We start from the raw sequence: 26,673 nt of genomic DNA, 5'->3' as shown, positions 1-26,673 counted from the left end.
CATTTACCGATGCAGGGCGGACATGATTTGCTATAGCGAATCATGTCCACCTGGGGTATGATAAATCTACCCTTTAGTGTCAATTCTTTTATTCAAAATAAGACTGCTCCTTTATTTCCTTAGAACTTTGTAGCCTGTCCATTGATGTCCATCTCCATATGCATGGACCTTAGTGTTGCATGTCTTCATTATCCCCATTTGGTATTAACCAAAGTATTTGTTGTAACTGCATGGAATGTGTCTCATCTAGCTAGGCGATATATTTGTATTTGATGTAGGCTGGATCTAACACACTAAACTACAGTTATAAAGTGCATCCAGTTTAACAGGGGGGAATCAACCTAACATAGTTCATAGGTTCCCTTTACCACATCACCTTTTTGATAGGCATTCTTGACTTTTCTCCCATTGATTGACTTCCTCTTCCCTTCTCATCGACAGACTTTTTTTCTTGTCTGCCAAACTTCTGTTGACAAGATACTGTTTTAAAAACCTTCATTATTTTTACATGCCCCTAATATTGCTATACGCCTAAGGGGTATTCCCTTCTATGTAAAATAATACTGACAGTTTCAGAAAGTGGGAGGGATAAGGGAGTTCCCAGGGTGTGTCTGAATCTCTCACAATCCTCCATTGTCTAAACATTTTACACCTGCAGATCTCACAGATTTATCTGGCCTGCTGTATGCAGGTGATGGTTGCTCAAAATTCCCAATAGTTATTTAAAGGGACAGTCTACACCTTAGTCATCTTAAAGTCTTACCTTAGATTAAGCTGCAAATAGCATCCTGCGACCTTTCTATATCATGCAGCAGAAACACTAAAAATTGTTATTTTAAAATGAATATTGTTTCTGGCCAGTTTGAAATGGCTGCCAAGCTCAGCCCTCTGCTGACATCACAATCTGGGCTGCATCTAGGCAACTAGTGAACCTTTTGTGATTGGATGCTATATGCAGCCCAGATTGTCATCAGGCTAATCTTGGCAGCCATTTCAAAGTTGCCCAAAGCAATATTCATTTTAAAATAACTTGTTTACCATTCCTGCTGCATGATATTAAAAAGGTGCAGGAGGCTATTTGCACCATAATCTAAGGTAAGACTTTAAGATGACCATGGTGGAGATTGTCCCTTTAACTGACAGAAAAGTAATGTATACTAAGCTAGAGGTAAATACAAGTTAAATTGCAGTGAAAACTAATTTTTTTTTTTTTTTTTTCTGAACTGAGATTTTATATTGGGGTAAGGTGCTCCACTGTTAACTTCACTCCCCTGTGAAGTTCACTATCCCAGAGATCTTTATTACTTTCTATGGGAAAAAGCTTCTTAAGACCTTCAAGATTCTGCCTTTTTTCCTAGGTTATTTAGTAAGTTCAGCCCCTGGGAAATTTTGCACTATAATGGCAATGATTGGTGACCTCCCTTTTACTAAATGAATGTTGCTTGCCTTTTTAATTGACTGAAATAATCACCTTGTATAAAATATATAAGTTCCATTACGTCTATTTTTTTTCTTATGTCCTAAAGGCATAATTTTGCCTTCTTAAAAAGACATTCTACAGAAAACTTTAATTGGTCTCCAAATCATTGTATTGCAGGTTTGTGCCACTGCCGTTTCTGGCTGGCTGTTTCCTGCACAGGACCAATAGTTCTCCCCCCCCCCCCCCCCCTTGTGCGGGTGTTAAACAAATAGTTGGAGCCTAGATAGTGCAAATATTGCATGTTCTAACATATTCTGATATATGTTCTCTTAAAGGGACATAGTACACTAGATTATTTGCATAAATGTTTTATAGATGATCCATTTATATAGCCCATCTGGGAGTGTTTTTGTAACAATGTATTATAATCTAATTGCACAAAATCAAAATATTTAGTGTTGATGTGCTAAGTTTTTGATTACTTATTAAATATTTGTCTCAAAAATATTATTTTGTGTAACCCTTGCTTTTTTATCTTTTAGGTTGTAAGCTTCTATATAAACAGGATTTTGCTAGACGACTGGGATTGAAATGTGTGACTTGCAATTATTGCTTTCAGATGTGTAAGAGAGGAGCAACTAAGGAGTATGATGGGATGCTGAGAGATTTCTGCAGTGAGGACTGCAGTAAAAAGTTCCATGATTGGTACTACAAGGCAAGTCAATTTTTCGGTTATGGTTAAATACCTAAAAATTTGTAAACGATCATTCATATAAATTATGATTTTCTCCAACATAGGTGTGTCCGGTCCACGGCGTCATCCTTACTTGTGGGATATTCTCTTCCCCAACAGGAAATGGCAAAGAGCCCAGCAAAGCTGGTCACATGATCCCTCCTAGGCTCCGCCTACCCCAGTCATTCTCTTTGCCGTTGTACAGGCAACATCTCCACGGAGATGGCTTAGAGTTTTTTAGTGTTTAACTGTAGTTTTTCATTATTCAATCAAGAGTTTGTTATTTTCAAATAGTGCTGGTACGTACTATTTACTCAGAAACAGAAAAGAGATGAAGAATTCTGTTTGTATGAGGAAAATGATTTTAGCAACCGTAACTAAAATCCATGGCTGTTCCACACAGGACTGTTGAGAGCATTAACTTCAGTTGGGGGAACAGTTTGCAGTCCTTGCTGCTTGAGGTATGACACATTCTAACAAGACGATGTAATGCTGGAAGCTGTCATTTTCCCTATGGGATCCGGTAAGCCATGTTTATTACGATTGTAAATAAGGGCTTCACAAGGGCTTATTTAGACTGTAGACATTTTTTGGGCTAAATCGATTGATATTAACACTTATTTAGCCTTGAGGAATCATTTATTCTGGGTATTTTGATATAATAATATCGGCAGGCACTGTTTTAGACACCTTATTCTTTAGGGGCTTTCCCAAAGCATAGGCAGAGTCTCATTTTCGCGCCGGTGTTGCGCACTTGTTTTTGAGAGGCATGGCATGCAGTCGCATGTGAGAGGAGCTCTGATACTTATAAAAGACTTCTGAAAGCATCATTTGGTATCGTATTCCCCTTGGGTTTGGTTGGGTCTCAGCAAAGCAGATACCAGGGACTGTAAAGGGGTTAAAGCTTAAAACGGCTCCGGTTCCGTTATTTTAAGGGTTAAAGCTTCCAAAATTGGTGTGCAATATTTTCAAGGCTTTAAGACACTGTGGTGAAAGTTTGGTGAATTTTGAACAATTCCTTCATGTTTTTTCGCAATTGCAGTAATAAAGTGTGTTCAGTTTAAAATTTAAAGTGACAGTAACGGTTTTATTTCAAAACGTTTTTTGTACTTTCTTATCAAGTTTATGCCTGTTTAACATGTCTGAACTACCAGATAGACTGTGTTCTGAATGTGGGGTAGCCAGAATTCCTATTCATTTAAATAAATGTGATTTATGTGATAATGACAATGATGCCCAAGATGATTCCTCAAGTGAGGGGAGTAAGCATGGTACTGCATCATTCCCTCCTTCGTCTACACGAGTCTTGCCCACTCAGGAGGCCCCTAGTACATCTAGCGCGCCAATACTCCTTACTATGCAACAATTAACGGCTGTAATGGATAATTCTGTCAAAAACATTTTAGCCAAAATGAACCCTTGTCAGCGTAAGCGTGGATGCTCTGTTTTAGTTACTGAAGAGCATGACGACGCTGATATTAATATCTCTGAAGGGCCCCTAACCCAATCTGAGGGGGCCAGGGAGGTTTTGTCTGAGGGAGAAATTACTGATTTAGGGAATATTTCTCAGCAGGCTGAATCTGATGTGATTACTTTTAAATTTAAATTGGAACATCTCCGCATTTTGCTTAAGGAGGTATTATCCACTCTGGATGATTGTGAAAATTTGGTCATCCCAGAGAAACTATGTAAAATGGACAAGTTCCTAGAGGTGCCGGGGCTCCCAGAAGCTTTTCCTATACCCAAGCGGGTGGCGGACATTGTTAATAAAGAATGGGAAAGGCCCGGTATTCCTTTCGTCCCTCCCCCCATATTTAAAAAATTGTTTCCTATGGTCGACCCCAGAAAGGACTTATGGCAGTCAGTCCCCAAGGTCGAGGGAGCGGTCTCTACTTTAAACAAACGCACCACTATTCCCATAGAGGATAGTTGTGCTTTCAAAGATCCTATGGATAAAAAATTAGAAGGTTTGCTTAAAAAGATGTTTGTTCAGCAGGGTTACCTTCTACAACCCATTTCATGCATTGTCCCTGTCACTACAGCCGCATATTTCTGGTTTGATGAACTGATTAAGGTGCTCGATAGTGACTCTCCTCCTTATGAGGAGATTATGGACAGAGTCAATGCTCTCAAATTGGCTAATTCTTTCACTCTAGACGCCTCTTTGCAATTGGCTAAGTTAGCGGCTAAGAATTCTGGGTTTGCTATTGTGGCGCGCAGAGCGCTTTGGTTGAAATCTTGGTCGGCTGATGCGTCTTCCAAGAACAAGCTACTAAACATTCCTTTCAAGGGGAAAACGCTGTTTGGTCCTGACTTGAAAGAGATTATCTCTGATATCACTGGGGGTAAGGGCCATGCCCTTCCTCAGGATCGGCCTTTCAAGGCAAAAAATAGACCTAATTTTCGTCCCTTTCGTAAAAACGGACCAGCCCAAGGTGCTACGTCCTCTAAGCAAGAAGGTAATACTTCTCAGGCCAAGCCAGCTTGGAGACCAATGCAAGGCTGGAACAAGGGAAAGCAGGCAAAGAAACCTGCCACTGCTACCAAGACAGCATGAAATATCGGCCCCCGATCCGGGACCGGATCTGGTGGGGGGCAGACTCTCTCTCTTCGCTCAGGCTTGGGCAAGAGATGTTCTGGATCCCTGGGCGCTAGAAATAGTCTCCCAGGGTTATCTTCTGGAATTCAAGGGACTTCCCCCAAGGGGAAGGTTCCACAGGTCTCAGTTGTCTTCAGACCACATAAAAAGACAGGCGTTCTTACATTGCGTAGAAGACCTGTTAAAAATGGGAGTGATTCATCCTGTTCCATTGAGAGAACAAGGGATGGGGTTCTACTCCAATCTGTTCATAGTTCCCAAAAAAGAGGGAACATTCAGACCAATCCTAGATCTCAAGATCTTAAACAAATTTCTCAAGGTCCCTTCTTTCAAGATGGAAACCATTCGAACTATCCTTCCTTCCATCCAGGAAGGTCAATTCATGACCACGGTGGATTTAAAGGATGCGTATCTACATATTCCTATCCACAAGGAACATCATCGGTTCCTAAGGTTTGCATTCCTGGACATACATTACCAGTTCGTGGCGCTTCCTTTCGGATTAGCCACTGCTCCAAGGATTTTCACAAAGGTACTAGGGTCCCTTCTAGCTGTGCTAAGACCAAGGGGCATTGCAGTAGTACCTTACCTGGACGACATTCTGATTCAAGCGTCGTCCCTCCCTCGAGCAAAGGCTCACACGGACATCGTCCTGGCCTTTCTCAGATCGCACGGCTGGAAAGTGAACGTGGAAAAGAGTTCTCTATCCCCGTCAACAAGGGTTCCCTTCTTGGGAACAATTATAGACTCCTCAGAAATGAGGATTTTTCTAACAGAGGCCAGAAAGACAAAGCTTCTGGACTCTTGTCGAATACTTCATTCCGTCCCTCTTCCTTCTGTAGCTCAGTGCATGGAAGTGATCGGGTTGATGGTAGCGGCAATGGACATAGTTCCTTTTGCGCGCATTCATCTAAGACCATTACAACTGTGCATGCTCAGTCAGTGGAATGGGGACTATACAGACTTGTCTCCAAAGATACAAGTAAATCAGAGGACCAGAGACTCACTCCGTTGGTGGCTGTCCCTGGACAACCTGTCACGAGGGATGACATTCCACAGACCAGAGTGGGTCATTGTCACGACCGACGCCAGTCTGATGGGCTGGGGCGCGGTCTGGGGATCCCTGAAAGCTCAGGGTCTTTGGTCTCGGGAAGAATCTCTTCTACCGATAAATATTCTGGAACTGAGAGCGATATTCAATGCTCTCAAGGCTTGGCCTCAGCTAGCGAGGACCAAGTTCATACGGTTTCAATCAGACAACATGACGACTGTTGCGTACATCAACCATCAGGGGGGAACAAGGAGTTCCCTAGCGATGGAAGAAGTGACCAAGATCATTCTATGGGCGGAGTCTCACTCCTGCCACCTGTCTGCTATCCACATCCCGGGAGTGGAAAATTGGGAAGCGGATTTTCTGAGTCGTCAGACATTGCATCCGGGGGAGTGGGAACTCCATCCGGAAATCTTTGCCCAAGTCACTCAACTTTGGGGCATTCCAGACATGGATCTGATGGCCTCTCGTCAGAACTTCAAAGTTCCTTGCTACGGGTCCAGATCCAGGGATCCCGAGGCGGCTCTAGTGGATGCACTAGTAGCACCTTGGACCTTCAAACTAGCTTATGTGTTCCCGCCGTTTCCTCTCATCCCCAGGCTGGTAGCCAGGATCAATCAGGAGAGGGCGTCGGTGATCTTGATAGCGCCTGCGTGGCCACGCAGGACTTGGTATGCAGATCTGGTGAATATGTCATCGGCTCCACCTTGGAAGCTACCTTTGAGACGAGACCTTCTTGTTCAGGGTCCGTTCGAACATCCGAATCTGGTTTCACTCCAGCTGACTGCTTGGAGATTGAACGCTTGATTTTATCGAAGCGAGGTTTCTCAGATTCTGTTATCGATACTCTTGTTCAGGCCAGAAAGCCTGTAACTAGAAAGATTTACCACAAAATTTGGAAAAAATATATCTGTTGGTGTGAATCTAAAGGATTCCCTTGGGACAAGGTTAAGATTCCTAGGATTCTATCCTTCCTTCAAGAAGGATTGGAAAAAGGATTATCGGCAAGTTCCCTGAAGGGACAGATTTCTGCCTTGTCGGTGTTACTTCACAAAAAACTGGCAGCTGTGCCAGATGTTCAAGCCTTTGTTCAGGCTCTGGTTAGAATCAAGCCTGTTTACAAACCTTTGACTCCTCCTTGGAGTCTCAATTTAGTTCTTTCAGTTCTTCAGGGGGTTCCGTTTGAACCCTTACATTCCGTTGATATTAAGTTATTATCTTGGAAAGTTTTGTTTTTAGTTGCAATTTCTTCTGCTAGAAGAGTTTCAGAATTATCTGCTCTGCAGTGTTCTCCTCCTTATCTGGTGTTCCATGCAGATAAGGTGGTTTTACGTACTAAACCTGGTTTTCTTCCAAAAGTTGTTTCTAACAAAAACATTAACCAGGAGATTATCGTACCTTCTCTGTGTCCGAAACCAGTTTCAAAGAAGGAACGCTTGTTGCACAATTTGGATGTTGTTCGCGCTCTAAAATTCTATTTAGATGCTACAAAGGATTTTAGACAAACATCTTCCCTGTTTGTTGTTTATTCAGGTAAAAGGAGAGGTCAAAAAGCAACTTCTACCTCTCTCTCTTTTTGGATTAAAAGCATCATCAGATTGGCTTACGAGACTGCCGGACGGCAGCCTCCCGAAAGAATCACGGCTCATTCCACTAGGGCTGTGGCTTCCACATGGGCCTTCAAGAACGAGGCTTCTGTTGATCAGATATGTAGGGCAGCGACTTGGTCTTCACTGCACACTTTTACCAAATTTTACAAGTTTGATACTTTTGCTTCTTCTGAGGCTATTTTTGGGAGAAAGGTTTTGCAAGCCGTGGTGCCTTCCATTTAGGTGACCTGATTTGCTCCCTCCCTTCATCCGTGTCCTAAAGCTTTGGTATTGGTTCCCACAAGTAAGGATGACGCCGTGGACCGGACACACCTATGTTGGAGAAAACAGAATTTATGTTTACCTGATAAATTTCTTTCTCCAACGGTGTGTCCGGTCCACGGCCCGCCCTGGTTTTTTTAATCAGGTCTGATAATTTATTTTCTTTAACTACAGTCACCACGGTACCATATGGTTTCTCCTATGCTATTATTCCTCCTTAACGTCGGTCGAATGACTGGGGTAGGCGGAGCCTAGGAGGGATCATGTGACCAGCTTTGCTGGGCTCTTTGCCATTTCCTGTTGGGGAAGAGAATATCCCACAAGTAAGGATGACGCCGTGGACCGGACACACCGTTGGAGAAAGAAATTTATCAGGTAAACATAAATTCTGTTTTTACAGTAAGATCAGTTCAAGATGTGCATTAAGAACCACAAACACAAGCGATCACCTTAAAAAATTCTCTTAATTACTGAAAATGTACATGTGTAAATTCATATGAGAGCGCCAATACCATTCACAGCCCAATCCGGTATCTTCTGATCGGCACGAATAAAGATGAAATCCAGGACACACACTCTTGGGAGCTCTTCCAAATCCTCTATGTAAATGAAACCTAATAGAAGCCTCCTCCTAGTGCAATACTACGGAAAGTCACACAAACACCATATGTAAAGCTTGAGCCGTTTTACTCACAAACAAGGCAGCACTCCCAGCTCACTGGACATCAGTCTCGGCTTCTGCAAGACTACTGGACATAGGTCTCAGCTCCTCCAAGAACCAACAGATAATACTCTGCTCGAATAAAAACACAATTTATTAAAACCAAAATATATAACTGCAATAAGAGGGGTTAACAAACACCCTGTAATGCAACATAATCCGAATGCATTTCTCAGCAGGACACACCGTTTCCTCAGGCGTATGTTGCAGATTACAACTATCATATATACTTACAGCCTATCACTGACTCGTACAGAAACACACCTGTTAAAGGTGGAAAAAACACTTCAACAGCATAAACGATCGTATCCTTAGTGGTGAATGAACCGGCGAAGTCAAATCTATATAAAAAAACTTTAATATATATATTAAATGTGATTCCTCTGTACATCGACAGAAAATCAGTGTACTCACCCTAATGGTTAATATTCCACAGTCTTATAACCTTTTCCAACATACTTTTTCCTTCTGTAATTAATATAACAATCGCTACATTATGCACAACACATTAACATTGCTTCGTTTAGATACAATTAAACAAAATATTAAGTTCCAGGTTGTTCCGGTATCACTCGATACAAAATTTATTGTGTTGTATAGTTTTTACATATTGTAACTTGGACATAGAATATGGATCGTTTGCGCTAATTGTTCTTTATGGGGAACAGACATAGTATAAGGATCTGTAATTGTCATGGTATGCATACCTTTCACGTAGTTTTATCACGTGGTATAGACGTCACATGTCGTTTTGTATTCATGTATACCTGTCATATTTGTATTGTACCTTTTTGGTGAATTTAGAATATGGCACAGATGTATTAAAGCATTGTATTTGTTATCGTTATGTATAGTTTTCACGTAGGCGGATTTGGTCTTATAGGGATTTCTTTCCAATGGCATGGAGAGTCCTTTCTTTTGGGAAATTCACTTCCTGGCCACCCGGAGGCAAAGACACACCCCAGCCAAAGCCCCAGCCAAAGCATTAAGTAGCTCTCCTACTTCCCATATTCCCCCAGTCATTCTTTGCCTCTGTAACCTGGAGGTTTTCTTATGAGCACTAAGTCCTTTTATGGGTAGTTTCCCTTCACGATAGGATGAAGAGTTTATGCTGTGTCCATGTGTAGAGTATTGGTAGCTGCTGGATGTTGCAGGAATTTTCTCTGTCCTTCCAGCAGTCTGTGCTAACACCCCCACCTGGCAATCAGTGTTGGCTTACACTGCTTTCCTTTCTACCTTAGGTTCCTGTCAGAAGTTGGATGAAGCTGTCAGACCTGAAAGTGCTGTGATAGCCCTGCAGTAAGGACTCTAAGGTAAGTGTCTTTTCCTTCAGCATATGGTAATAGACACTTAAGGGAGATGCAAGTTACCATCCTAACTGCCTTACAGAGGGTTTGGGGACATGAAAACTATCCTGCTTCAGGATGGTATAGTTTATCTACCAGGTAACTGCTGCTACCTAACCGACTCTACATTTATACCTTTTATGATGAGGGATTGGTAATAGAGCCTTATAATTTTTTCTGTTATTTTCACGGAGTTAACAAGCTCACAGTGGGATTTGAGTCCTTATGGCATTAGCCTTTAACGTTTTATGGGGTTTCGCAATATCCCGTCGGGGATCTTTTACATTGGGAACAGACTTTGCTACACAGCTTCAATCAGCTGTTTCTGCAGTGCTGAGTGCCTTACCCATTAGGGGTTAGAGGAAGAGAAAAATTAAACCTGCTTCTGCTGATACAGAAATCTCATCTATTGAATCTGCTTTGGTCAGTTTATCTCAAGATTCTGAGGATGAGCATACCTCTTTAGCCTATGAAGCGGAGATCTGATTCTGACAGGACAGATCAGCGGTGTCTGAGGTTAACTTCAGATTCAAACTTGAACACCTTCGTCTGTTACTATAGAAGGTTTTGTCTACCTTAGATGTTCCTGATCCTAAGATCCCAAAGCTGGACAGAGTTTTTGATGTTAAACCCAAAGCTCCAGAAGTTTTTCCGGTTCAATCTCGCATTTCAGACATCATATCTGAGTGGGAGAGACCTGGAATTCTGTTCTCTCTGTCCTCTAATTTTAAGAAAATGTTTCCAGTTCCTGATTCTATCCTGGAATTATGGAGTTTTATTTCCAAGATGGATGAAGCCATCTTAACCCTGGCCAAGTGAACTGCTATTACTATTGCTGGTGTCGCCACCTACTGGTGTGACTCTCGGACATGATTCTTGTGGAGATTCCATTAGAAGAGATTCAAGATCAGATTAAGGCTTTAAAAATAGCCAATTCCTTTATTTACAACACTAACGCTGAGCGCTAGAAAAGGCCGCCTTCCTTCCCCAGGATACGAAGGCTAGACCCAACGGTAGGCATTTTCCTATATTTCTTTCATCCAAGGATCAGAGATCTGCAGCTCCCTCAAAATCGGATCAACCTAATAGTTTCTGGAAGCCCAGTCAGGCTTGGAACAAGAATAAGCAGTCCAAGATCACGTAGGGGGCAGACTTTCCTTTTTTCAGGGCACTTGGTTTTGCGATGTTAGACCCGTGGGTAGTGGACGTGGTCTCCCTGAGGTACATGATGGGGATAAAATCTTGCCCTCCAAGAAGTAGATTCCTTCTGTCAAGACTCTTCAAACCCTGTGAAGAGAGCTGCTTTCCTCAAATGTGTGGAGGACCTTTCATCTCTGGGTGTAATCATTCCAGTCCCTCCTTTAGAACGGGGCCTAGGGTTTTATTCAAACCTGTTCGTGGTTCTCAAGAAGGAGAAATCTTTTCGACCTATCCTGGACTTTAAAACTTCTCAAGTCTCTCAAGGTGTCGTCCTTCAAAATGGAAATTATCAGATCTATACTTCTGTTGGTCCAAGAGGGTCAATTTATGACCACTATAGACCTGAAGGACGCTTAACTTCATGTTCCGATCCACAAGGATCATTTTCAGTTCCTGCAGTTTGCCTTTCTGGACAAACATTTTCAATCTGTAGCCCTTACATTCTGTCTGGCTACTGCACCCAGGATTTTTACTAATGTCCTGGGAGCGCTATTAGCGGTAGCCAGGACTCGAGGGATAGCTGTGGCCCCTTAACTGGACGATATCTTGGTTCAAGCTCCATCTTTTCATTTGGCAAGGTATCACACTGACACTCCATGGGTGTAAAATAAATCTGGACAAGAGTTCCCTGGTCCCCAACACCAGGGTTTGCTTTCTGTTCACAAACATCTCATCTTTTTCCTCCGTTTGCTCTCATTCTACGATTAATTGTCGGCATCAATCAGCAGCAGGCCTCAGTGATTCTCATTGCTCCTGCGTGGCCTAACAGGACTTGTTTTGCAGATCTAGTAGAGATGTCTTCCTCTCCTCTGTGGAGATTGCCTTCTGTGAGCGGACCTTCTTCTTTAAGGTCCACTCCTTCACCAAAATCTAGATTCTCTGAGCCTTGCATGGAAGTTGAATGGCTAATTCTATTTAAGAGGTTTTTCTGACAGTTATACTGTGATTCAAGCTCATAAGCCGATGACTCGCCGCATATATCACAAGGTGTGGTGCACCTACCTTTCATGGTGTGAGGATCAAGGTTTTCCTTGCAATGTTGAAAGTTCCTCGAATTCTTTTGTTTCTTCTTGAGAGAGGTTTGTCTTCTAGTTCTCTTAAGGGACAGATTTCTGCCTTTTCCGTTCTGTTACACAAGAAGTTATCTCATCTTCCAGACGTTCAGTCCTTTGTTCAAGCCCTGGTTAGAATTAGGCCTTTTTTTTTTTTTTTTTTTAAACCTTTTAATCCACCTTGGAGCCTAAATTTAGTTTTTCATGTTCTTCAACAGGCCTCCATTTGAACCTATGCATTCAGTTGATATTGAACTTCTATCTTGGAAGGTTTTATTTTTGTTGGCTATTTCTTCTGCTCGTAGAATTCCAGAATTATTTGCCTTACAGTGTGATCCTCCCTATTTGATTACTCACACTGATAAGGAGGTTCTTCGTACTAAGGTTTTCTTCCTAAGGTAGTTTCTGACCGCAATATCAATCAGGAGATAGTTTGATGTTTTTGCCTTAGCTTAGGCTTCCTTTGGGGAAAAAAATGCTTCAAGCAGAGGTTCCTTCAGATTAGGTTCACGTACCTTAGTCTCCCTCCCTGGTCATTTTGTCTCCTTTCTGGCTTGGGTATTTTCCCAAAAGTAAGGAATGAATTTGTGGACGCTCCATGCCATTGGAAAGAAAACAAAATATATGCTTACCTGATAAATTTTCTTTCCTGGCATGAAGACTCTACAAACCCGCCATGTTATTTTTAAGGCAGAATATTTTCATAATCTTCAGGCATCTCTATATCCCCTGTGTTTCTCCTATTTTTCCTTTTCCTCGGCTGAATGACTGGGGGTATATGGGAAGTAGGAGAGAGAATCCATCCTTCCCATAAGCATTCTGGAGTTGAGAGCAATCTTCAATGCTCTGGTAGTGTTGCCGGTTTATCATATTACAATCGGACAACATAACATCTGTGGCTTATATCAACCATCAGGGAGGAACAAAGAGTTCCCTGGCTATGAAAGAAGTTTCTTGCATCCTGCAATGGGCAGAGTCCCACAATTGTCATATTTCGCCCATTTATATCCTGGGATTAGACAATTGGGAAGCAGACTATTTGAGCAGTTGGACATTCCACCCAGGGGAGTGGGCTCTTGATCCGGATGTGTTCTCCAAGATAACACTCAGGTGGGGTGTTCCGGAGATGGACCTCATGGTCTCCCGTCTCAATACCAAGCTGCCCAGATACGACTCCAGATCAAGGGACCCTCAGGCAGTGTTGGACGCATTAGCTGTTCCATGAGAGTTCAGTCTCATATCTGTTCCCTCGGTTTTGCCCTTCTCCCGAGGGTCATAGCCCGCATCAAGCAGGAGCAGGCCTCGGTGATCCTAATTGCACCAGCTTGGCCTTGCAGGTCTTGGTTTTCAGATGTCATCCTACCCTTCGTGGAGGTTGCCTCTGAGGTCGTTCCTTCTTCTTCAAGGTCCTGTTCCTTCATCAAAATCTAGATTCTCTTAGGCTGACTGTGTTAGATAAAACTAAGCGTTCAATCTCCAAAGTTTTTCAGATAGGGTCATTGACACTCTGAAAGCCTGTAACGCAGATGTATCATAAGGTCTGGCACACCTATTATTTATTATTATTATTGGTTATTTGTAGAGCGCCAACAGATTCCTCAGCGCTAACTTCTCTCCTGGTGCAAGTCTCGAGGCTTTTCTTGGCGCAAGGTGAGAGTTCCTCTATTCCTGTTTCTCCCAGAAGGTTTGGAGAGAGGTTTGTCAGCTAGTTCCTTAAAAGGACAGATTTCTGCCCATTCGGTTTTGCTACACAAGAAGTTAGCTAATCTTCCGAATGTTCAGTCTTTTGTTCAGGTCCTGGTCAGAATCAGGTCTGTTTTTAAATCTGTTGCTTCTCCTTGGAGCCTTAATCTGGTTCTCAGTGTTCTTCGTGTTCAACAGGCTCAGTTTGAGCCTATGCATTCTGTTGATATTAAACTTTTATTTTGGAAAGTTTTTTTTTTTTTTTTTGTTTTGTTGGCTATTTCTCCTGCTCCTAGAGTTTCAGAATTATCTGCCTTAGTGTGATCCCCCTTATCTTTTCTATGCGGATAAAGCTGTTCTTCGTACCAAATTGGATTTTCTTCCCAAGGTAGTCTCTGGCTGCAATATCAATCTGGAGATCGTAGATTCTTTTTTTTTTTTTTTTGTCCTAACCCTTCTCGGAAGGAATGTTTTTCTACACATCCTGGGTGTGGTGCATGCTTTAAAGTTCTATCTCCAGGCTACCAAGGATTTTAGGCAATATGCTTCCCTGTGGTGTATGCCGGTAAGCGCAAGGGTCAAAAAGCCACTGCAACTACTCATTCCTTTTGGCTGAGGAGTATCATTCATTTGGCTTATAAAGAAGCTGGTCAGCAGCCTCCTGAGAAGATTATGGCTCTCTACCCGTGCTGTATATTCTTCTTGTGCTTTTAGGAACGAAGCATCCATAGAAAAAATCTGTACGGTGGTCTTCTCTGCATACCTATTCTAAATTTTACAAGTTTGATGTTTTTGCCTCTCCTGAGGCTTCTTTTGGGAGAAAAGTGCTTTAAGTGGAGGTGCCTTCAGTTTAGGCCCACCTGCTTTAGTGCTGCCTCCCTGTCCATTCTGTGTCCTCTCTGGCTTGGGTATTGGATTCCCCACCGTAATTAATGGAATTGTGGACTCTCCATGCCATTGGAAAGAAAACAACATTTATGCTTACCTAATAAATTTATTTTCTTTCCTGGCATGGAGAGTCCACAACCCGCCCCTATTTAATTTTAAGGCAGCATTTTTTCCTAATCTTCTTCTGGCACCTATATACCCCTAGTATTTCTCCTACCATTTCTTTATTCCCTCGGCTGAATGACTAGGGGAGTATGGGAAGTAGGAGGGATTCTTAAGCTTTGGCTGGGTTGTGTTTGCATCCTCCTAGTGGCCAAGAAGGGAATTTCCCAAAAGTAAGGAATTAATTTGTGGACTCTCCATGCCAGGAAAGAAAAGGATAGACATCACTTGCTTTTTCTTTTGTATTGAGTGATAAACCAGGAATTTAACACTTTGTTTAATTGTATCTAAACAAAGCAATGTTAATGTGTTGTGCTTAGTGTAGTGATTGTTGTATTGCGTTACAGAAGGACAAAGTATGTTGGAAAATGTTATAAGACTGGAATATTAACCATTGGGGTGAGTAGACTGTGTGTGTATATATCACACAGAGAAAGTCCAGCACTCACAAGCTCTCGGCTAAGATTAAAAGCAAAAATAGAAGGACCTTAATGTGGTACAAGCCCAGGTACCACATTAAGGTCCCTAAACCAGCCAAACAATGCATGCTCTCAACCAAACAAACTGTAAACAAGTGAAGGGCTTATGTAATCACCCTAGACGCATACAAAACACGGAAGGGGACTACATTCTCAGACTTCCATTTTTAATCTTAGCTGAGAGCTTGGAATAGGGGGGTAGCAAGCTAAGAAGCTTTTCGTTGATTCTAAATCAACACAAAGGGGCCGCCCCGATCCTGTAGTGGATCAAGTGGTGGGAAGGCTTTCTTTTTTTCAGCAGGCTTGGATACGTGATGTTCCAGATCCTTGGACAATAGATATAGTATCCCACGGTTACAGAATAGGATTTAATCTTGTCCTCCCAGGGGCAGGTTCCACCTGTCAAGGTTATCTGCGAATCAGATAAAGAGAGAGGCCTTCTTAAACTGCGTGAAGGATCTTTCATCCCTGGGAGTGATTGTTCCAGTTCCTCTAGAGAAATGGGGTCTATGATTCTATTCAAATCTATTTGTAGTTCCCAAGAAGGGCACGTTTCGTCCCATTCAGGACTTAGTGTCTCAATCAATTCCTCAAGGTTCAGTACTTCAAGATGGAGACCATCTGTTTTCTTCCTTTGGTCCAAAAGGGTTAGTTCATGACGACCATAGATCTGAAGGACGCGTATCTTCATTTTTCTATTCACAGGGATCATTACCAGTATCTAAGGTTTACCTTCCTGGACAAACATTTTCTGTTTGTTGTCCTTCCTTTTGGCCTTGCTACAGCTCCCAGAATTTTTACAAAGGTTCTGGGGGCTCTTCTGGCAGTGGTGAGGTCCCAGGGTATTGCTGTGGCACTTTATCTAGACAACATTCTAGTTCAAGCGCCATCTTTTCATCTAGCAAGATCTCATACCGAGATGTTGTCTATTCTAAGTTCCCACAGGTGAAAAGTAAATCTGGGAAAGGGTTCCCTTGTTCCAGATACAAGGGTTTGTTTCTTGGGAATAATCATAGATTCCCTGACCATGAAGATTTTTCTGATGGACATCAGAAAATCCAAGCATCATGTTTCTTGCCTTTCTCTCCAGTCTGCTATTCGTTCACCAGTGGTTCAATGCATGGAGGTGATTGGACTGATGGTTGCCTCCATGGTCATTATTCCTTTTGCTCTGTTCCATCGGAGACCTCTACAGCTATGCATGCTCAGTCAATGGAACAGGGGACCACTCAGATCTCTCGCAGAAGATAAATTTGTATTCCCCCAACAAGAGTCTCACTCTCATGGTGGGTTTCACAGGACCATCTCTCTCGGGGCACATGCTTCCTGGGGTCTTCCTGGTTGATTGTGACCACAGACGCCAGCCTGTTAGGCTGGGGAGCAGTTTGGGGTTCCTTAAAGACACAGGGTCTGTGATCTTCAGAGGAGTTGTCTCTTCCAATAAACATCTTGGAGTTGAGAGCAATTTTCTATGCTTTAATAGCTTGGCCTCAACTAGCTTTGGTCCAATTTATCAGATTTCTGTCGGACAACATCATCTCAGTGGCCTACATCAACCACCAGTGAGGAATTTTGAGTCTCACGATTGCCATCTCTCTGCCATTCACTTACCAGGGGTTGATAACTGGGAGGCAGATTTTCTAAGCAGGCAGACTTTTTTCATCCAGGAGAATGAACTCTCCACCCAGAGGTTTTCACAATGATAACCCTCAGGTGGGGGGTTACAGAGCTTGAAGTTTCCAAAGTACGGTTCAAGGTCAAGAGATCCCCAAGCCGTTTTGGAGATTCAACCTAGCATACCTGTTTCCTCTGTTTGCATTGCTTCCACAAGTAATTGCTCACATCAAACAGGAGAGAGCTTCTGTGATTCTAATAGCTCCTGCATGGCCTTGCGGGATCTGGTTTGCGGATCGGGTCACGATGTCATCTTTTCCGCCGTGGAGGTTACCTTTCAGGAATGACCTTCAGGGTCCCTTCATCCAAATCTGTTTGGATTTGGAGATTGAACGTCTAAGTTTGGCAAGTGGCTTCTCTGAGAAAGTCATAGATGCTATGCTTCAGGCTCTTAAACCGGTTACTCGTAGAATTTACCATAGGGAATGGTGTAAATACCTTTATTGGTGTGATTCAAAAGGTTTTTCTTGGAACAAAGTAAGGGTTTCCTCGAATTTTGGCTTTCCTTCAGGAGGGCCTGGAGATGGGTTTGTCAGTCTGTACTTTGAAGGGTCAGATGTCTGCTCTGTCTATTCTTCTGTATAAACGTCTGGCAGTTCTGCGAGATGTTCGGTCTTTTGTTCAGGCCTTGGTAAGAATCAGGCCTGTGTTTAAATCTGTTGCTCCTCCTTGGAGTCTTAACCTTGTTCTTAGAGTTTTGCAGCAAGCTCCGTTTGAGCCAGTGCATTCTGTTAGTATTACAATTTCTATCTTGGAAGGTTTTGTTTCTTCTTGCTATTTCTTCTGCTCAGAGTTTCCGAACTTCCGGCTCTGCAGTGTGAGTCCCCTTACCTTATTTTTCATGCTAAGGCGGTCCTTTGTACTAAGCTTAGGGTTTCTTCCTAAGGTAGTGTTGGATCTCAATATTAATCAGGATTTTGTTGTTCCTTCTATTAGTCCTAACCCTTCTTCCCAGAAGGAACGTCTTTTGCATAACTTGGATGTTGTGCGTGCTCTTAAATTTTACCTTCAACTACTAAAGATTTTCGGCAGACTTCTGCCCTGTTTGTTGTTTTCTCTGGTACGAGGGTCAGAAAGTCACTTCTACCTCTTTCTCTCTGGTTGAGAAGTGTTATCCAGTTAGCTTATGAGACAGCTGGACAACAGTGTCCTGAGAGAATTACGACTCATTCCATTAGAGCTGTTTTATCTTCATGGGCTTTCAAAAATTAAGCTTCTGTGGAGCAAATCTGTAAGGCGGCCACTTGGTCCTCTTTACATACATTTTCAAAATTCTACAAATTTTAATATTTTGCCTGAATTGAGACTTCTTTTGGGAGAAAGGTTCTTCAAGCGGTGGTGCCTTCAGTTTAGGTCTGCCTGTCTTGTTTTCCCTCCCTATTCATTCTGTATCCTCTAGCTTGGATATTGGTTCCCACTAGTAATTCGAATGTTTCATGGACTCTCTGTCATAGGAAAGAAAACAAAATTTATGCTTACCTGATAAACTTATTTCTTTCCGGCATAGAGAGTCCATGACCCACCCGTGTTTAAATTCAGACCGTTTCATTGTAAAAAACCTCAGGCACCTCTATATCCTTGTTACTAATTTTTCTGTTCCCTTCGGCCAAATGACTGGGGGTTATGGATAAGGAAAGTGATACATAACAGCTTTGCTGGGTTGCTCTTTGCGGCCTCCCTGTGCCTGGAAATAAATTTATCAGGTAAGCATACATTTTTGTTTTTTTCTAGCGGAGCATTCATTTGTTGGTTCTTGGAGGAGCTGTGACCGATGTCCAGTGACCTGGGATGCTGATAGTTCCCAGCAGGCTTCTATAAGCACATTTGAGTGCTGCCTGGTTTGTGAGAATAAGGGCTCAAGCTTTAAGTATGGTGTTCGTCTCACTGTATGTATTATTGCACTAGGAGACACCTTTGATCTTTCATTTACACATTGCTTTACAAGTTTGATTAGAAATAAGAATTATGTTGTGGTAAATATAGTTCATAGATAAATGTGAAAATGCTTATCATAAATTTATTCATACATATTTTAATTTTATCAAAATTTAACATTTTAAGAAGTTATGATTTTTTTAGAAAAATAATAGCAGTATTGTTGTTTTTGTTTAATTTTATTTGTGTTTTTCTTTTCTTTTTTTGTCATTTAGGCTGCAAGGTGTGACTGCTGTAGAACTCAAGGAGTCCTGAGAGAAAAAGTTCAGTGGAGAGGAACTATAAAAAACTTTTGTGATCCGCAGTGTTTATTGCGTTTCTATAGCCAGCAAAATGAACCTAATATGTCTACTCAGAAGGGACCTGAAAACATGCATTATGGTATGTCGGTATTTATACATTTTACCCCTTTTTTTTTTTTAAACCTGAGCAGCAGTATTTCTACTAATCCAGTGTGTATGTATCTATAAATTCATGGTCTTAGTGTTAACATTACTACTTTTTAGCTGGACCTGGCCAGTGGCGCAGTTATGATAGTCATATGCAAAAATTAAGCATATAGTCAGACAATGCATTTTTGCAATAATAAAATGCTGTAACATGTTAGTGTTTTATTGTTGCACTATTATGTCCCTTTAAGGTACTTGTTGTTGTACCAGCTGCAGGGTTTAAAATGCATGGGATTTTCTTCTTAAATGGGGAGAGTCCACAGCTGCATTCATTACTAGTGGGAAATACAGAACCTGGCCAACAGCAGGCGGCAAAGACACCCCAGCCATCTGCTTAAATACCTCCCCTCATCCCCCAGTCATTCTTTGCCTTTCGTCTCAGGAGGTTGGCAGAGAAGTGTCAGAAGATATCGATTAGCCTCTTATGGAGGGTAGTACTCTTCGAAATGAGACTGGAGTAGTCCTGTCAGCCTCTCAGTGAGAGCATGGATGAAAGTTGGAGTCCATAGATGCAGGGAGAGTCTTTCTGCGAAACCATCCTGACTCATATTAACAGCTCCATGAGCAATCAGCGTTGACAAGTCTCGCTGCCTGCTTTCTACACTCAAGTCCATGTCAGAAGCGCCGCTACTATCTGTCAAACTTGAAGGACCGTGTTACTGTTCCACAGCATAGATTCCGGTAAGATAGTTTAATTTTACTTTCATTGTGGATGTATTGTAAATTATAGAAGACAGGGTCTCAGTGGGACTCCTTTATCTTTATGAAATCAAGGGTTAATATCTCCTTAGGGGGGTTATAGAGCAGTGGGGGAATTTAATCATGTTTATGTGATTCTGTCGGCTTATGTGTAGAAATGTTGGGGCTCTTGGCTTTTACTGAACATACATTTATTTGGTGCTACAGAGTTATTTTGGACTGGCGCGCTTCTTTGGCCTGCATGTTGAGCTACGCAGTTCATGTGAACAGGTGGGCTTTTATTGCATTACATGTCGCACCTTGTGACCGGGCGTGGTCATGGTTTTTATTCTCCATTTCTGTTTCGTGACCGAGTGGCGGTGGAGAGGACCTGTTCTCTCTGCTTGTCTGGGTCTTAGGAAGTGGTGAGTGCCCCAGCCATTGGGGATGAGGTGCCAGTTATTCTTTTTATTCCACATTTGTCTGGTCAAGTTATGGAGGATTCTGAATTTTCAGAGGAGGATTTTTCTGACTCAGATACCGTTCCATGCTTAGATTGCATGGAGGGCTGGGTTATCCGGCCTAATTGTTTGCCAACGTTAGTGATAGGAAGTGGTAAAGTGAGGAGTATAGATTCTTCAATCAAGAGTTTATTATTTTTAAAGTGGTACAAGATTGTGCTGCTTTGTTCTAGGGTGTAGCCGTAGTCCATATCAGTTTCTTCAGTAGAGCTTTGGTGGCTTTAGAGCAATGGGAACTTGTGGAATATAATTCTCTCTGCACCTCCCATACTGATGCTGCCCTACTTCTGACATACTGAGAGTTCTTACTCAGTTTTCTTTTATCGCAGGTCCAAAGGAGGGATAGAACCTCTTAAACCTGGAGCTGCTTTCACTGTCGGGCAGATGAGGAGGTAAGTGCTGACATTAGTATCTGGGGGACAATTCAGACACAGAGGCACTTGACTCTTATGGGACCATAAAGAGACTCATGGATTGGTTAGTTTATTAGACAGTAACTGTGCAGACACTGGGGCTGATAGCTTTGGTTGTGTGGTTCTCATCTCCCGGCGCTTTTAGTAATTCATGCGACCGGGAGATGGCTGACTTTGGCACGCCCACGATGGACGGTTCTAGGAAAAAGATTTGTGCACCGTTTCTGGCTTCCTTTTTCCTGTAGGGAACAGTTTGCGTGCCCTTTCTGTTTTTACTGTATGTATTCACTGCGCTCTTCATAAGCGCTTGTTTGGTCTCTGCTGCGCATCGCTGATAGAAGGGAGCGACATCCTTCAGAGGTCTGAATGCGTTGTTTATCCTGCAGAGTTCCGGTTCTGGGTACATCTCCTGTCTAAGCAGTAAGGCAGGCACCTCAGCAGGGTTCTGTTGAAGTGTACAAAAGGGCTAATATTTAATGCTGTATTTAATTAAAAAAAAAAAAAAGTTTTCCGGTTTAACATTTAAAGAGACAGTAACGTTTTTATTTGATCAAATTGCCAAAATTTGTGAACTATTGTGAAGTTAAGATGGACCAAGAGTCTTTGCAAGCTATCACTTGTTCTTTATGCTTTAATGACAATGTGGAACCACCAATCCTTTTTGTTCCTCATGTATTGAGGACTTTAAGCTATAGGGACAGACTTTTTGCTGAACCATCATTTACTAAAGAGGATGCTGTTCAGGAGTCTAATGCCAATGATCAATGTATACCGCATCTTTCTCCTCAAGCGTCCCGAGGTTTACTGCCCTCACAAGCAGTGCCCTGAACTTCCACTATAACTCCTTCAGGGGTTACTTTACAAGAACAAAATTGAACAGAAAAAGGGCGCTTACGTTCCTGGAGACAGTTAGATGTATGTAGAAGCCGGTTGCTCTCTTGAGCCGGAAGTAATACCAACGGGGATGCATGGTGTGTATGGAGTGAGTTCTCCTTCCGTGGGTTGCTGTAGCAGTGAACGCTGCCTGTGGTATATGGATGTGTATTCGCCAATTACATCCAGGAAGAGTCAGACTAACAAAAAAGCAAAGACAGGCGCAGCCCGATTCAAGTGCAGCAAATTTTATTCAAGGTAAGTGCACATAGACAAATGGCTACTTACAGGATAGGCATATAAAACAGCATTAAAAACGTAATTTTCCAGACTAAGATTCCACTGGTGTAGGGAGGGAGTCCTCTATGCAAAATGGCACCCTGGCCGTAGTTGAAAACCAAGTGTGGCAATTGCTAATGGATAATCCTCCGTGGTGTGGAACAGACACAGATAGTCTGTCTGGAACCAAAGTCCAATAATTCAAAAGTCTCTACGCGTTTCGCCTGAGGACACTCAGACTTTTTCAAGAGAAATGACAGAAATGACACAATGGGCTCCAACCGGCTTTTTAAAGGAGCCAATGAATGCAAAGTCTGGTTATTAGCCAATCAATGCCTAAAAGGGTGAAAATGACCTATTGGATCTGCTGGCTAAGCCAATTTTGGATAGAAAGCATATGCATAACACATAACAATTCATATCTTAAAGCAATAGCATAAAAATATGTTCAAGCAGTTGGTTAAAAACATAGGTTAAAACAATTGATTTGCACAAGTGATGAAGCAATTAATTTGCACTAATGATAAAATGAACGAGATAGATAAAACAGAACAGTCATAACCGTAATAATGAAATTCTGAACTTCTGTAAAAAACTAACTAAAATGATATTCCCTATCATAATTAATAAATGAATAAAAGAACGATTTTTGATGAAGTGTGTTGTGGAGTACTAATAGGTAATAGCTACATAAATGCTTGCAGGTCAAGTTCTAAATTTAACCCTGCTGGGTGCATAGCATCTAATTGGTAGATCCAAAATGATTCCCTACGTCTAAGTGTTAATAATCTGAAAATTTGTTGGGGGTATCCAGTCTATGACCTGGATTTTAAGACTTGAGGGGTCAGAATTGTGGAAAAGTTTAAAGTGTTCAGGCACACTGTGTGTTTAAACCATTTTTAATATTGTTAACATGTTCCCCTAGTCGTGTTCGAATATTCCTTTTTGTTCTTCCTATGTAGATCATTTTGCAACTGCAGCTCAACAAGTATATGGCATATGTAGTGCTGCAGTTGCTTCTGAACTTTTGTTTAAAAACTTTATTTCCCCTTCTAGGTACCCCACATTTATACATATTTACACATACCACATCTAGGTATCCCAGAACTGCAAGAACATGCAATAGAAAACACAAGAATTTTTCCAGGCAAATGAAGAAGAGCAAGCGGGGATGCAGAGGGGGGAGAAAGACATAACTTCTCAAACACAAAAAGAATGAGAGAGAAAAAAACAAAGCAAATATCTTTAATTTATCCACTACAACATTGGGCAGTAAAGAAATTAACCTTCTAGCCAAGGGCCTTAATTTTGCCCCTAAAAAAGCTCCAGATAAATTTCAGATATATATAGACGTGCAAAAATACATTAGAAACCTCACATTAAAAAGGTATTTCTTAAAAAGTACACCTAAAATTACTGCGACACCTCCCATTACTTTAGACCATTCAGACCAGTCTATTCTCCAAACACTCAATGACCTGGATACCAGCGAGATCAGTACAAACATACTATCTCAAAACCAACAGAATCTGTTAGATCTTAGTACTCACGATTCTGAAGATATTATTATACATAGTGATTTTAAACGCAAATCAAGTTTTTATCCGTACACGGCTCAGGGCGAATTTGTAAATACTTTTAACAAACTTATATGTGGTGATCTTACCAAACTTTGGGAAAGAAAAGGTAACAATTGGATACATAGATATGATAATTTGTCAATGGATGAGAGAAAAACCTTAAAAAACTTACAAAATATTCAAAATATCATAATTAGGGCAGCAGACAAGGGGGGTGGGGTGGTGATACAAAACAGGGAGGACTATTTAGCAGAGGCCTATAACATCCTAAATGATCAAAGTATATACAAAAGACTTGATTTTGACCCCACTCTCAAATTTAGAAAATAATGAATGCTATCCTCAAAGAAGCCAAAAATAATAATGTTCTTAATAATGATGAATTTCATTTTCTCACTGAAAATTATCCTACCATACCCACATTTTACCACCTACCTAAGGTGCACAAGACCTTAATATCCCCACCAGGCAGGCCCATAATTTCTGGGATTGGGTCACTAACAAACAATTTGTCAGTCTACATTGACCATTACTTACAACCCGTAGTACAGTCCACCAAAGCTTACCTTAGGGACACTATACACACAATTAACACCTTTTGAGATTTTAGATTGGTCCAATGATTTCATATGGGTATCTTGTGATGTATCATCACTGTACACATGCATCCCGCACGATCAAGGTACCAAAGCAATCAAGGAAATACTCAGTAAAGACTTTTCCTCCCAATTACACCTAGAGTTTATTTTAACAGGTATTAATTTCATACTTTCACATAATTATTTCATTTTTGAGAAGCAGTTTTACAGACAAATACAGGGCACTGCGATGGGGACCACATTTGCCCCATCGTATGCAAACCTTTATATGCATAACTTTGAGGAGAATTACATCTGGTCCAACAATCCATATAACGATCATCTAATACGGTATTTTAGATATATAGATGACGTTATTATTATATGGCGAGGAAATGAAACGACTAGTCAAGAATTCATCAATTACATGAATACTAACTACTATAATCTAAAATTTACATCTAAAATAGATAACAAACAAATTGAGTTCCTCAACCTAGTCTTATATGTAGACGATAACAATAAAGTAGCAGTAAGGAATTTCAGGAATCAAACAGATAAGAATGGGTTCCTTAACGCTAGCAGTGGTCACTTACCCAGGTGGAAAACAAACATTCCCCTGGGTCAATACCAAAGAGTGAAAAGAAATTGTACTAAGTTAAGTGACTACAATCAGGAAGTAGCAGTGCTAGACTCCAGGTTTATAGAGAAAGGTTATGAAGCTAAGACCTTGGAACAGGCAAAAGAAAAGGTATCATCAATGGATAGAAAAACACTTCTACAACCTACTAAGAAATTAAACACAAAAAAACAATTGAACACACACAATAATTTTAGATTTATCACAACCTACAGTCAAGGCTCAAGAGATATCCAAAACATTCTGAGGAAACATTGGGGAGTTTTAAAGGCTGACCCTATATTGGGAAGTATTTTACCAGACAAACCACTGGTCACTTTTAGAAAAAAACACAGATTTTAAAAACATTTTAGCACCTACTAAATTGCGAGAAACAGTGAAACAAAAAAACATCACAGAGAGAACACACTGGCTTCAACAAAAACCTGGTACTTATAAATGTGGGGTACCTAGATGTGGTATGTGTAAATATGTAAATAAGGAGGCTACGTTCACCAATTCAAGGGGAAATAAAGTTTTTAAACAAAAGTTCAGAAGCAACTGCAGCACTACATACGCCATATACTTGTTGAGCTGCAGTTGCAAAATTATCTACATAGGAAGAACAAAAAGGAATATTCGAACACGACTATGGGAACATGTTAACAATATTAAAAATGGTTTAAACACACACAGTGTGCCTGAACACTTTTTCACAATTCTGACCCCTCAAGTCTTAAAATCCAGGTCAATAGACTGGATCCCCCCAACAAATTTTCAAACAGTTTATCACTTAGACGTAGGGAATCATTTTGGATCTACCAATTAGATGCTATGCACCCAGCAGGGTTAAATTTAGAACTTGACCTGCAAGCATTTATGTAGCTATTACCTATTAGTACTCCACAACACACTTCATCAAAAATCGTTCTTTTATTCATTTATTAATTATGATAGGGAATATAATTTTAGTTAGTTTTTTTTTTACAGTAGTTCAGAATTTCATTATTACGGTTATGACTGTGATAACATTTTATGCAATTTCTGTTTTATCAATCTCGTTCATTTTATCATTAGTGCAAATTAATTGCTTCATCACTTGTGCAAGTCAATTGTTTTAACCTATGTTTTTAACCAACTGCTTGAACATATTTCTCCAACATTGGTGTGTCCGGTCCACGGCGTCATCCATAACTTGTGGGAATATCTCTTCCCCAACAGGAAATGGCAAAGAGTACAGCAAAAGCTGTCCATATAGTCCCTCCTAGGCTCCGCCCACCCCAGTCATTCTCTTTGCCGTTGCACAGGCAACATCTCCACGGAGATGGTGAAGAGTGTGGTGATTAGTTGTAGTTTTTTATTCTACTATCAAGAGTTTGTTATTTTAAAATAGTGCTGGTATGTACTATTTACTCTGAAACAGAAAAAGATGAAGATTTCTGTTTGTGAGAGGAATATGATTTTAGCAGCAGTAACTAAAATCGTTTGCTGTTTCCACATAGGACTGTTGAGATGAAATAACTTCAGTTGGGGGAAACAGTTAGCAGACTTTTCTGCTTAAGGTATGACTAGCCATTTTTCTAACAAGACTGTGTAATGCTGGAAGGCTGTCATTTCCCCTCATGGGGACCGGTAAGCCATTAGTCTCAAACAGAATAAAGGGCTTAATGTGGGCTATAAAACTGGTAGACACTTTTATGGGCAAGATCGATTGCTTTATTTGGGCATTTTATAAAGCTTGATGTTGATATTCACACTTATAAATTTTGGGGAACGTTTTTTTTTTAACGTCAGGCACTGGTTTAGACACCTTTTCAGTCAGGAAGGGCCTTCCCTGTAGTAGGCTGAGCCTCATTTTTGCGCCATTAC

General features: G+C 41.2%; 1 protein-coding gene across 5 annotated transcripts in view; it reads left to right on the top strand.

Annotated features, from left to right (window-relative positions):
* ZMYM2 (zinc finger MYM-type containing 2) overlaps positions 1-26,673 on the top strand; it is a 409,791-nt gene that overhangs the window by 193,508 nt on the left and 189,610 nt on the right. For all 5 annotated transcript variants that reach the window (XM_053708531.1, XM_053708528.1, XM_053708530.1 and 2 more), the window contains 2 exons: positions 1,963-2,135; positions 19,030-19,195. In XM_053708531.1, the coding sequence (XP_053564506.1) occupies positions 1,963-2,135; positions 19,030-19,195 (339 nt within the window). The remainder of the gene's footprint in view (positions 1-1,962; positions 2,136-19,029; positions 19,196-26,673) is intronic.

This window comes from Bombina bombina, chromosome 3 (assembly GCF_027579735.1).
Source record: "Bombina bombina isolate aBomBom1 chromosome 3, aBomBom1.pri, whole genome shotgun sequence".
NCBI lineage: Eukaryota > Metazoa > Chordata > Amphibia > Anura > Bombinatoridae > Bombina > Bombina bombina.
The sequence above is the reverse complement of the archived record's forward strand: the minus strand, read 5'-3'. Positions and strand labels throughout refer to the sequence as shown.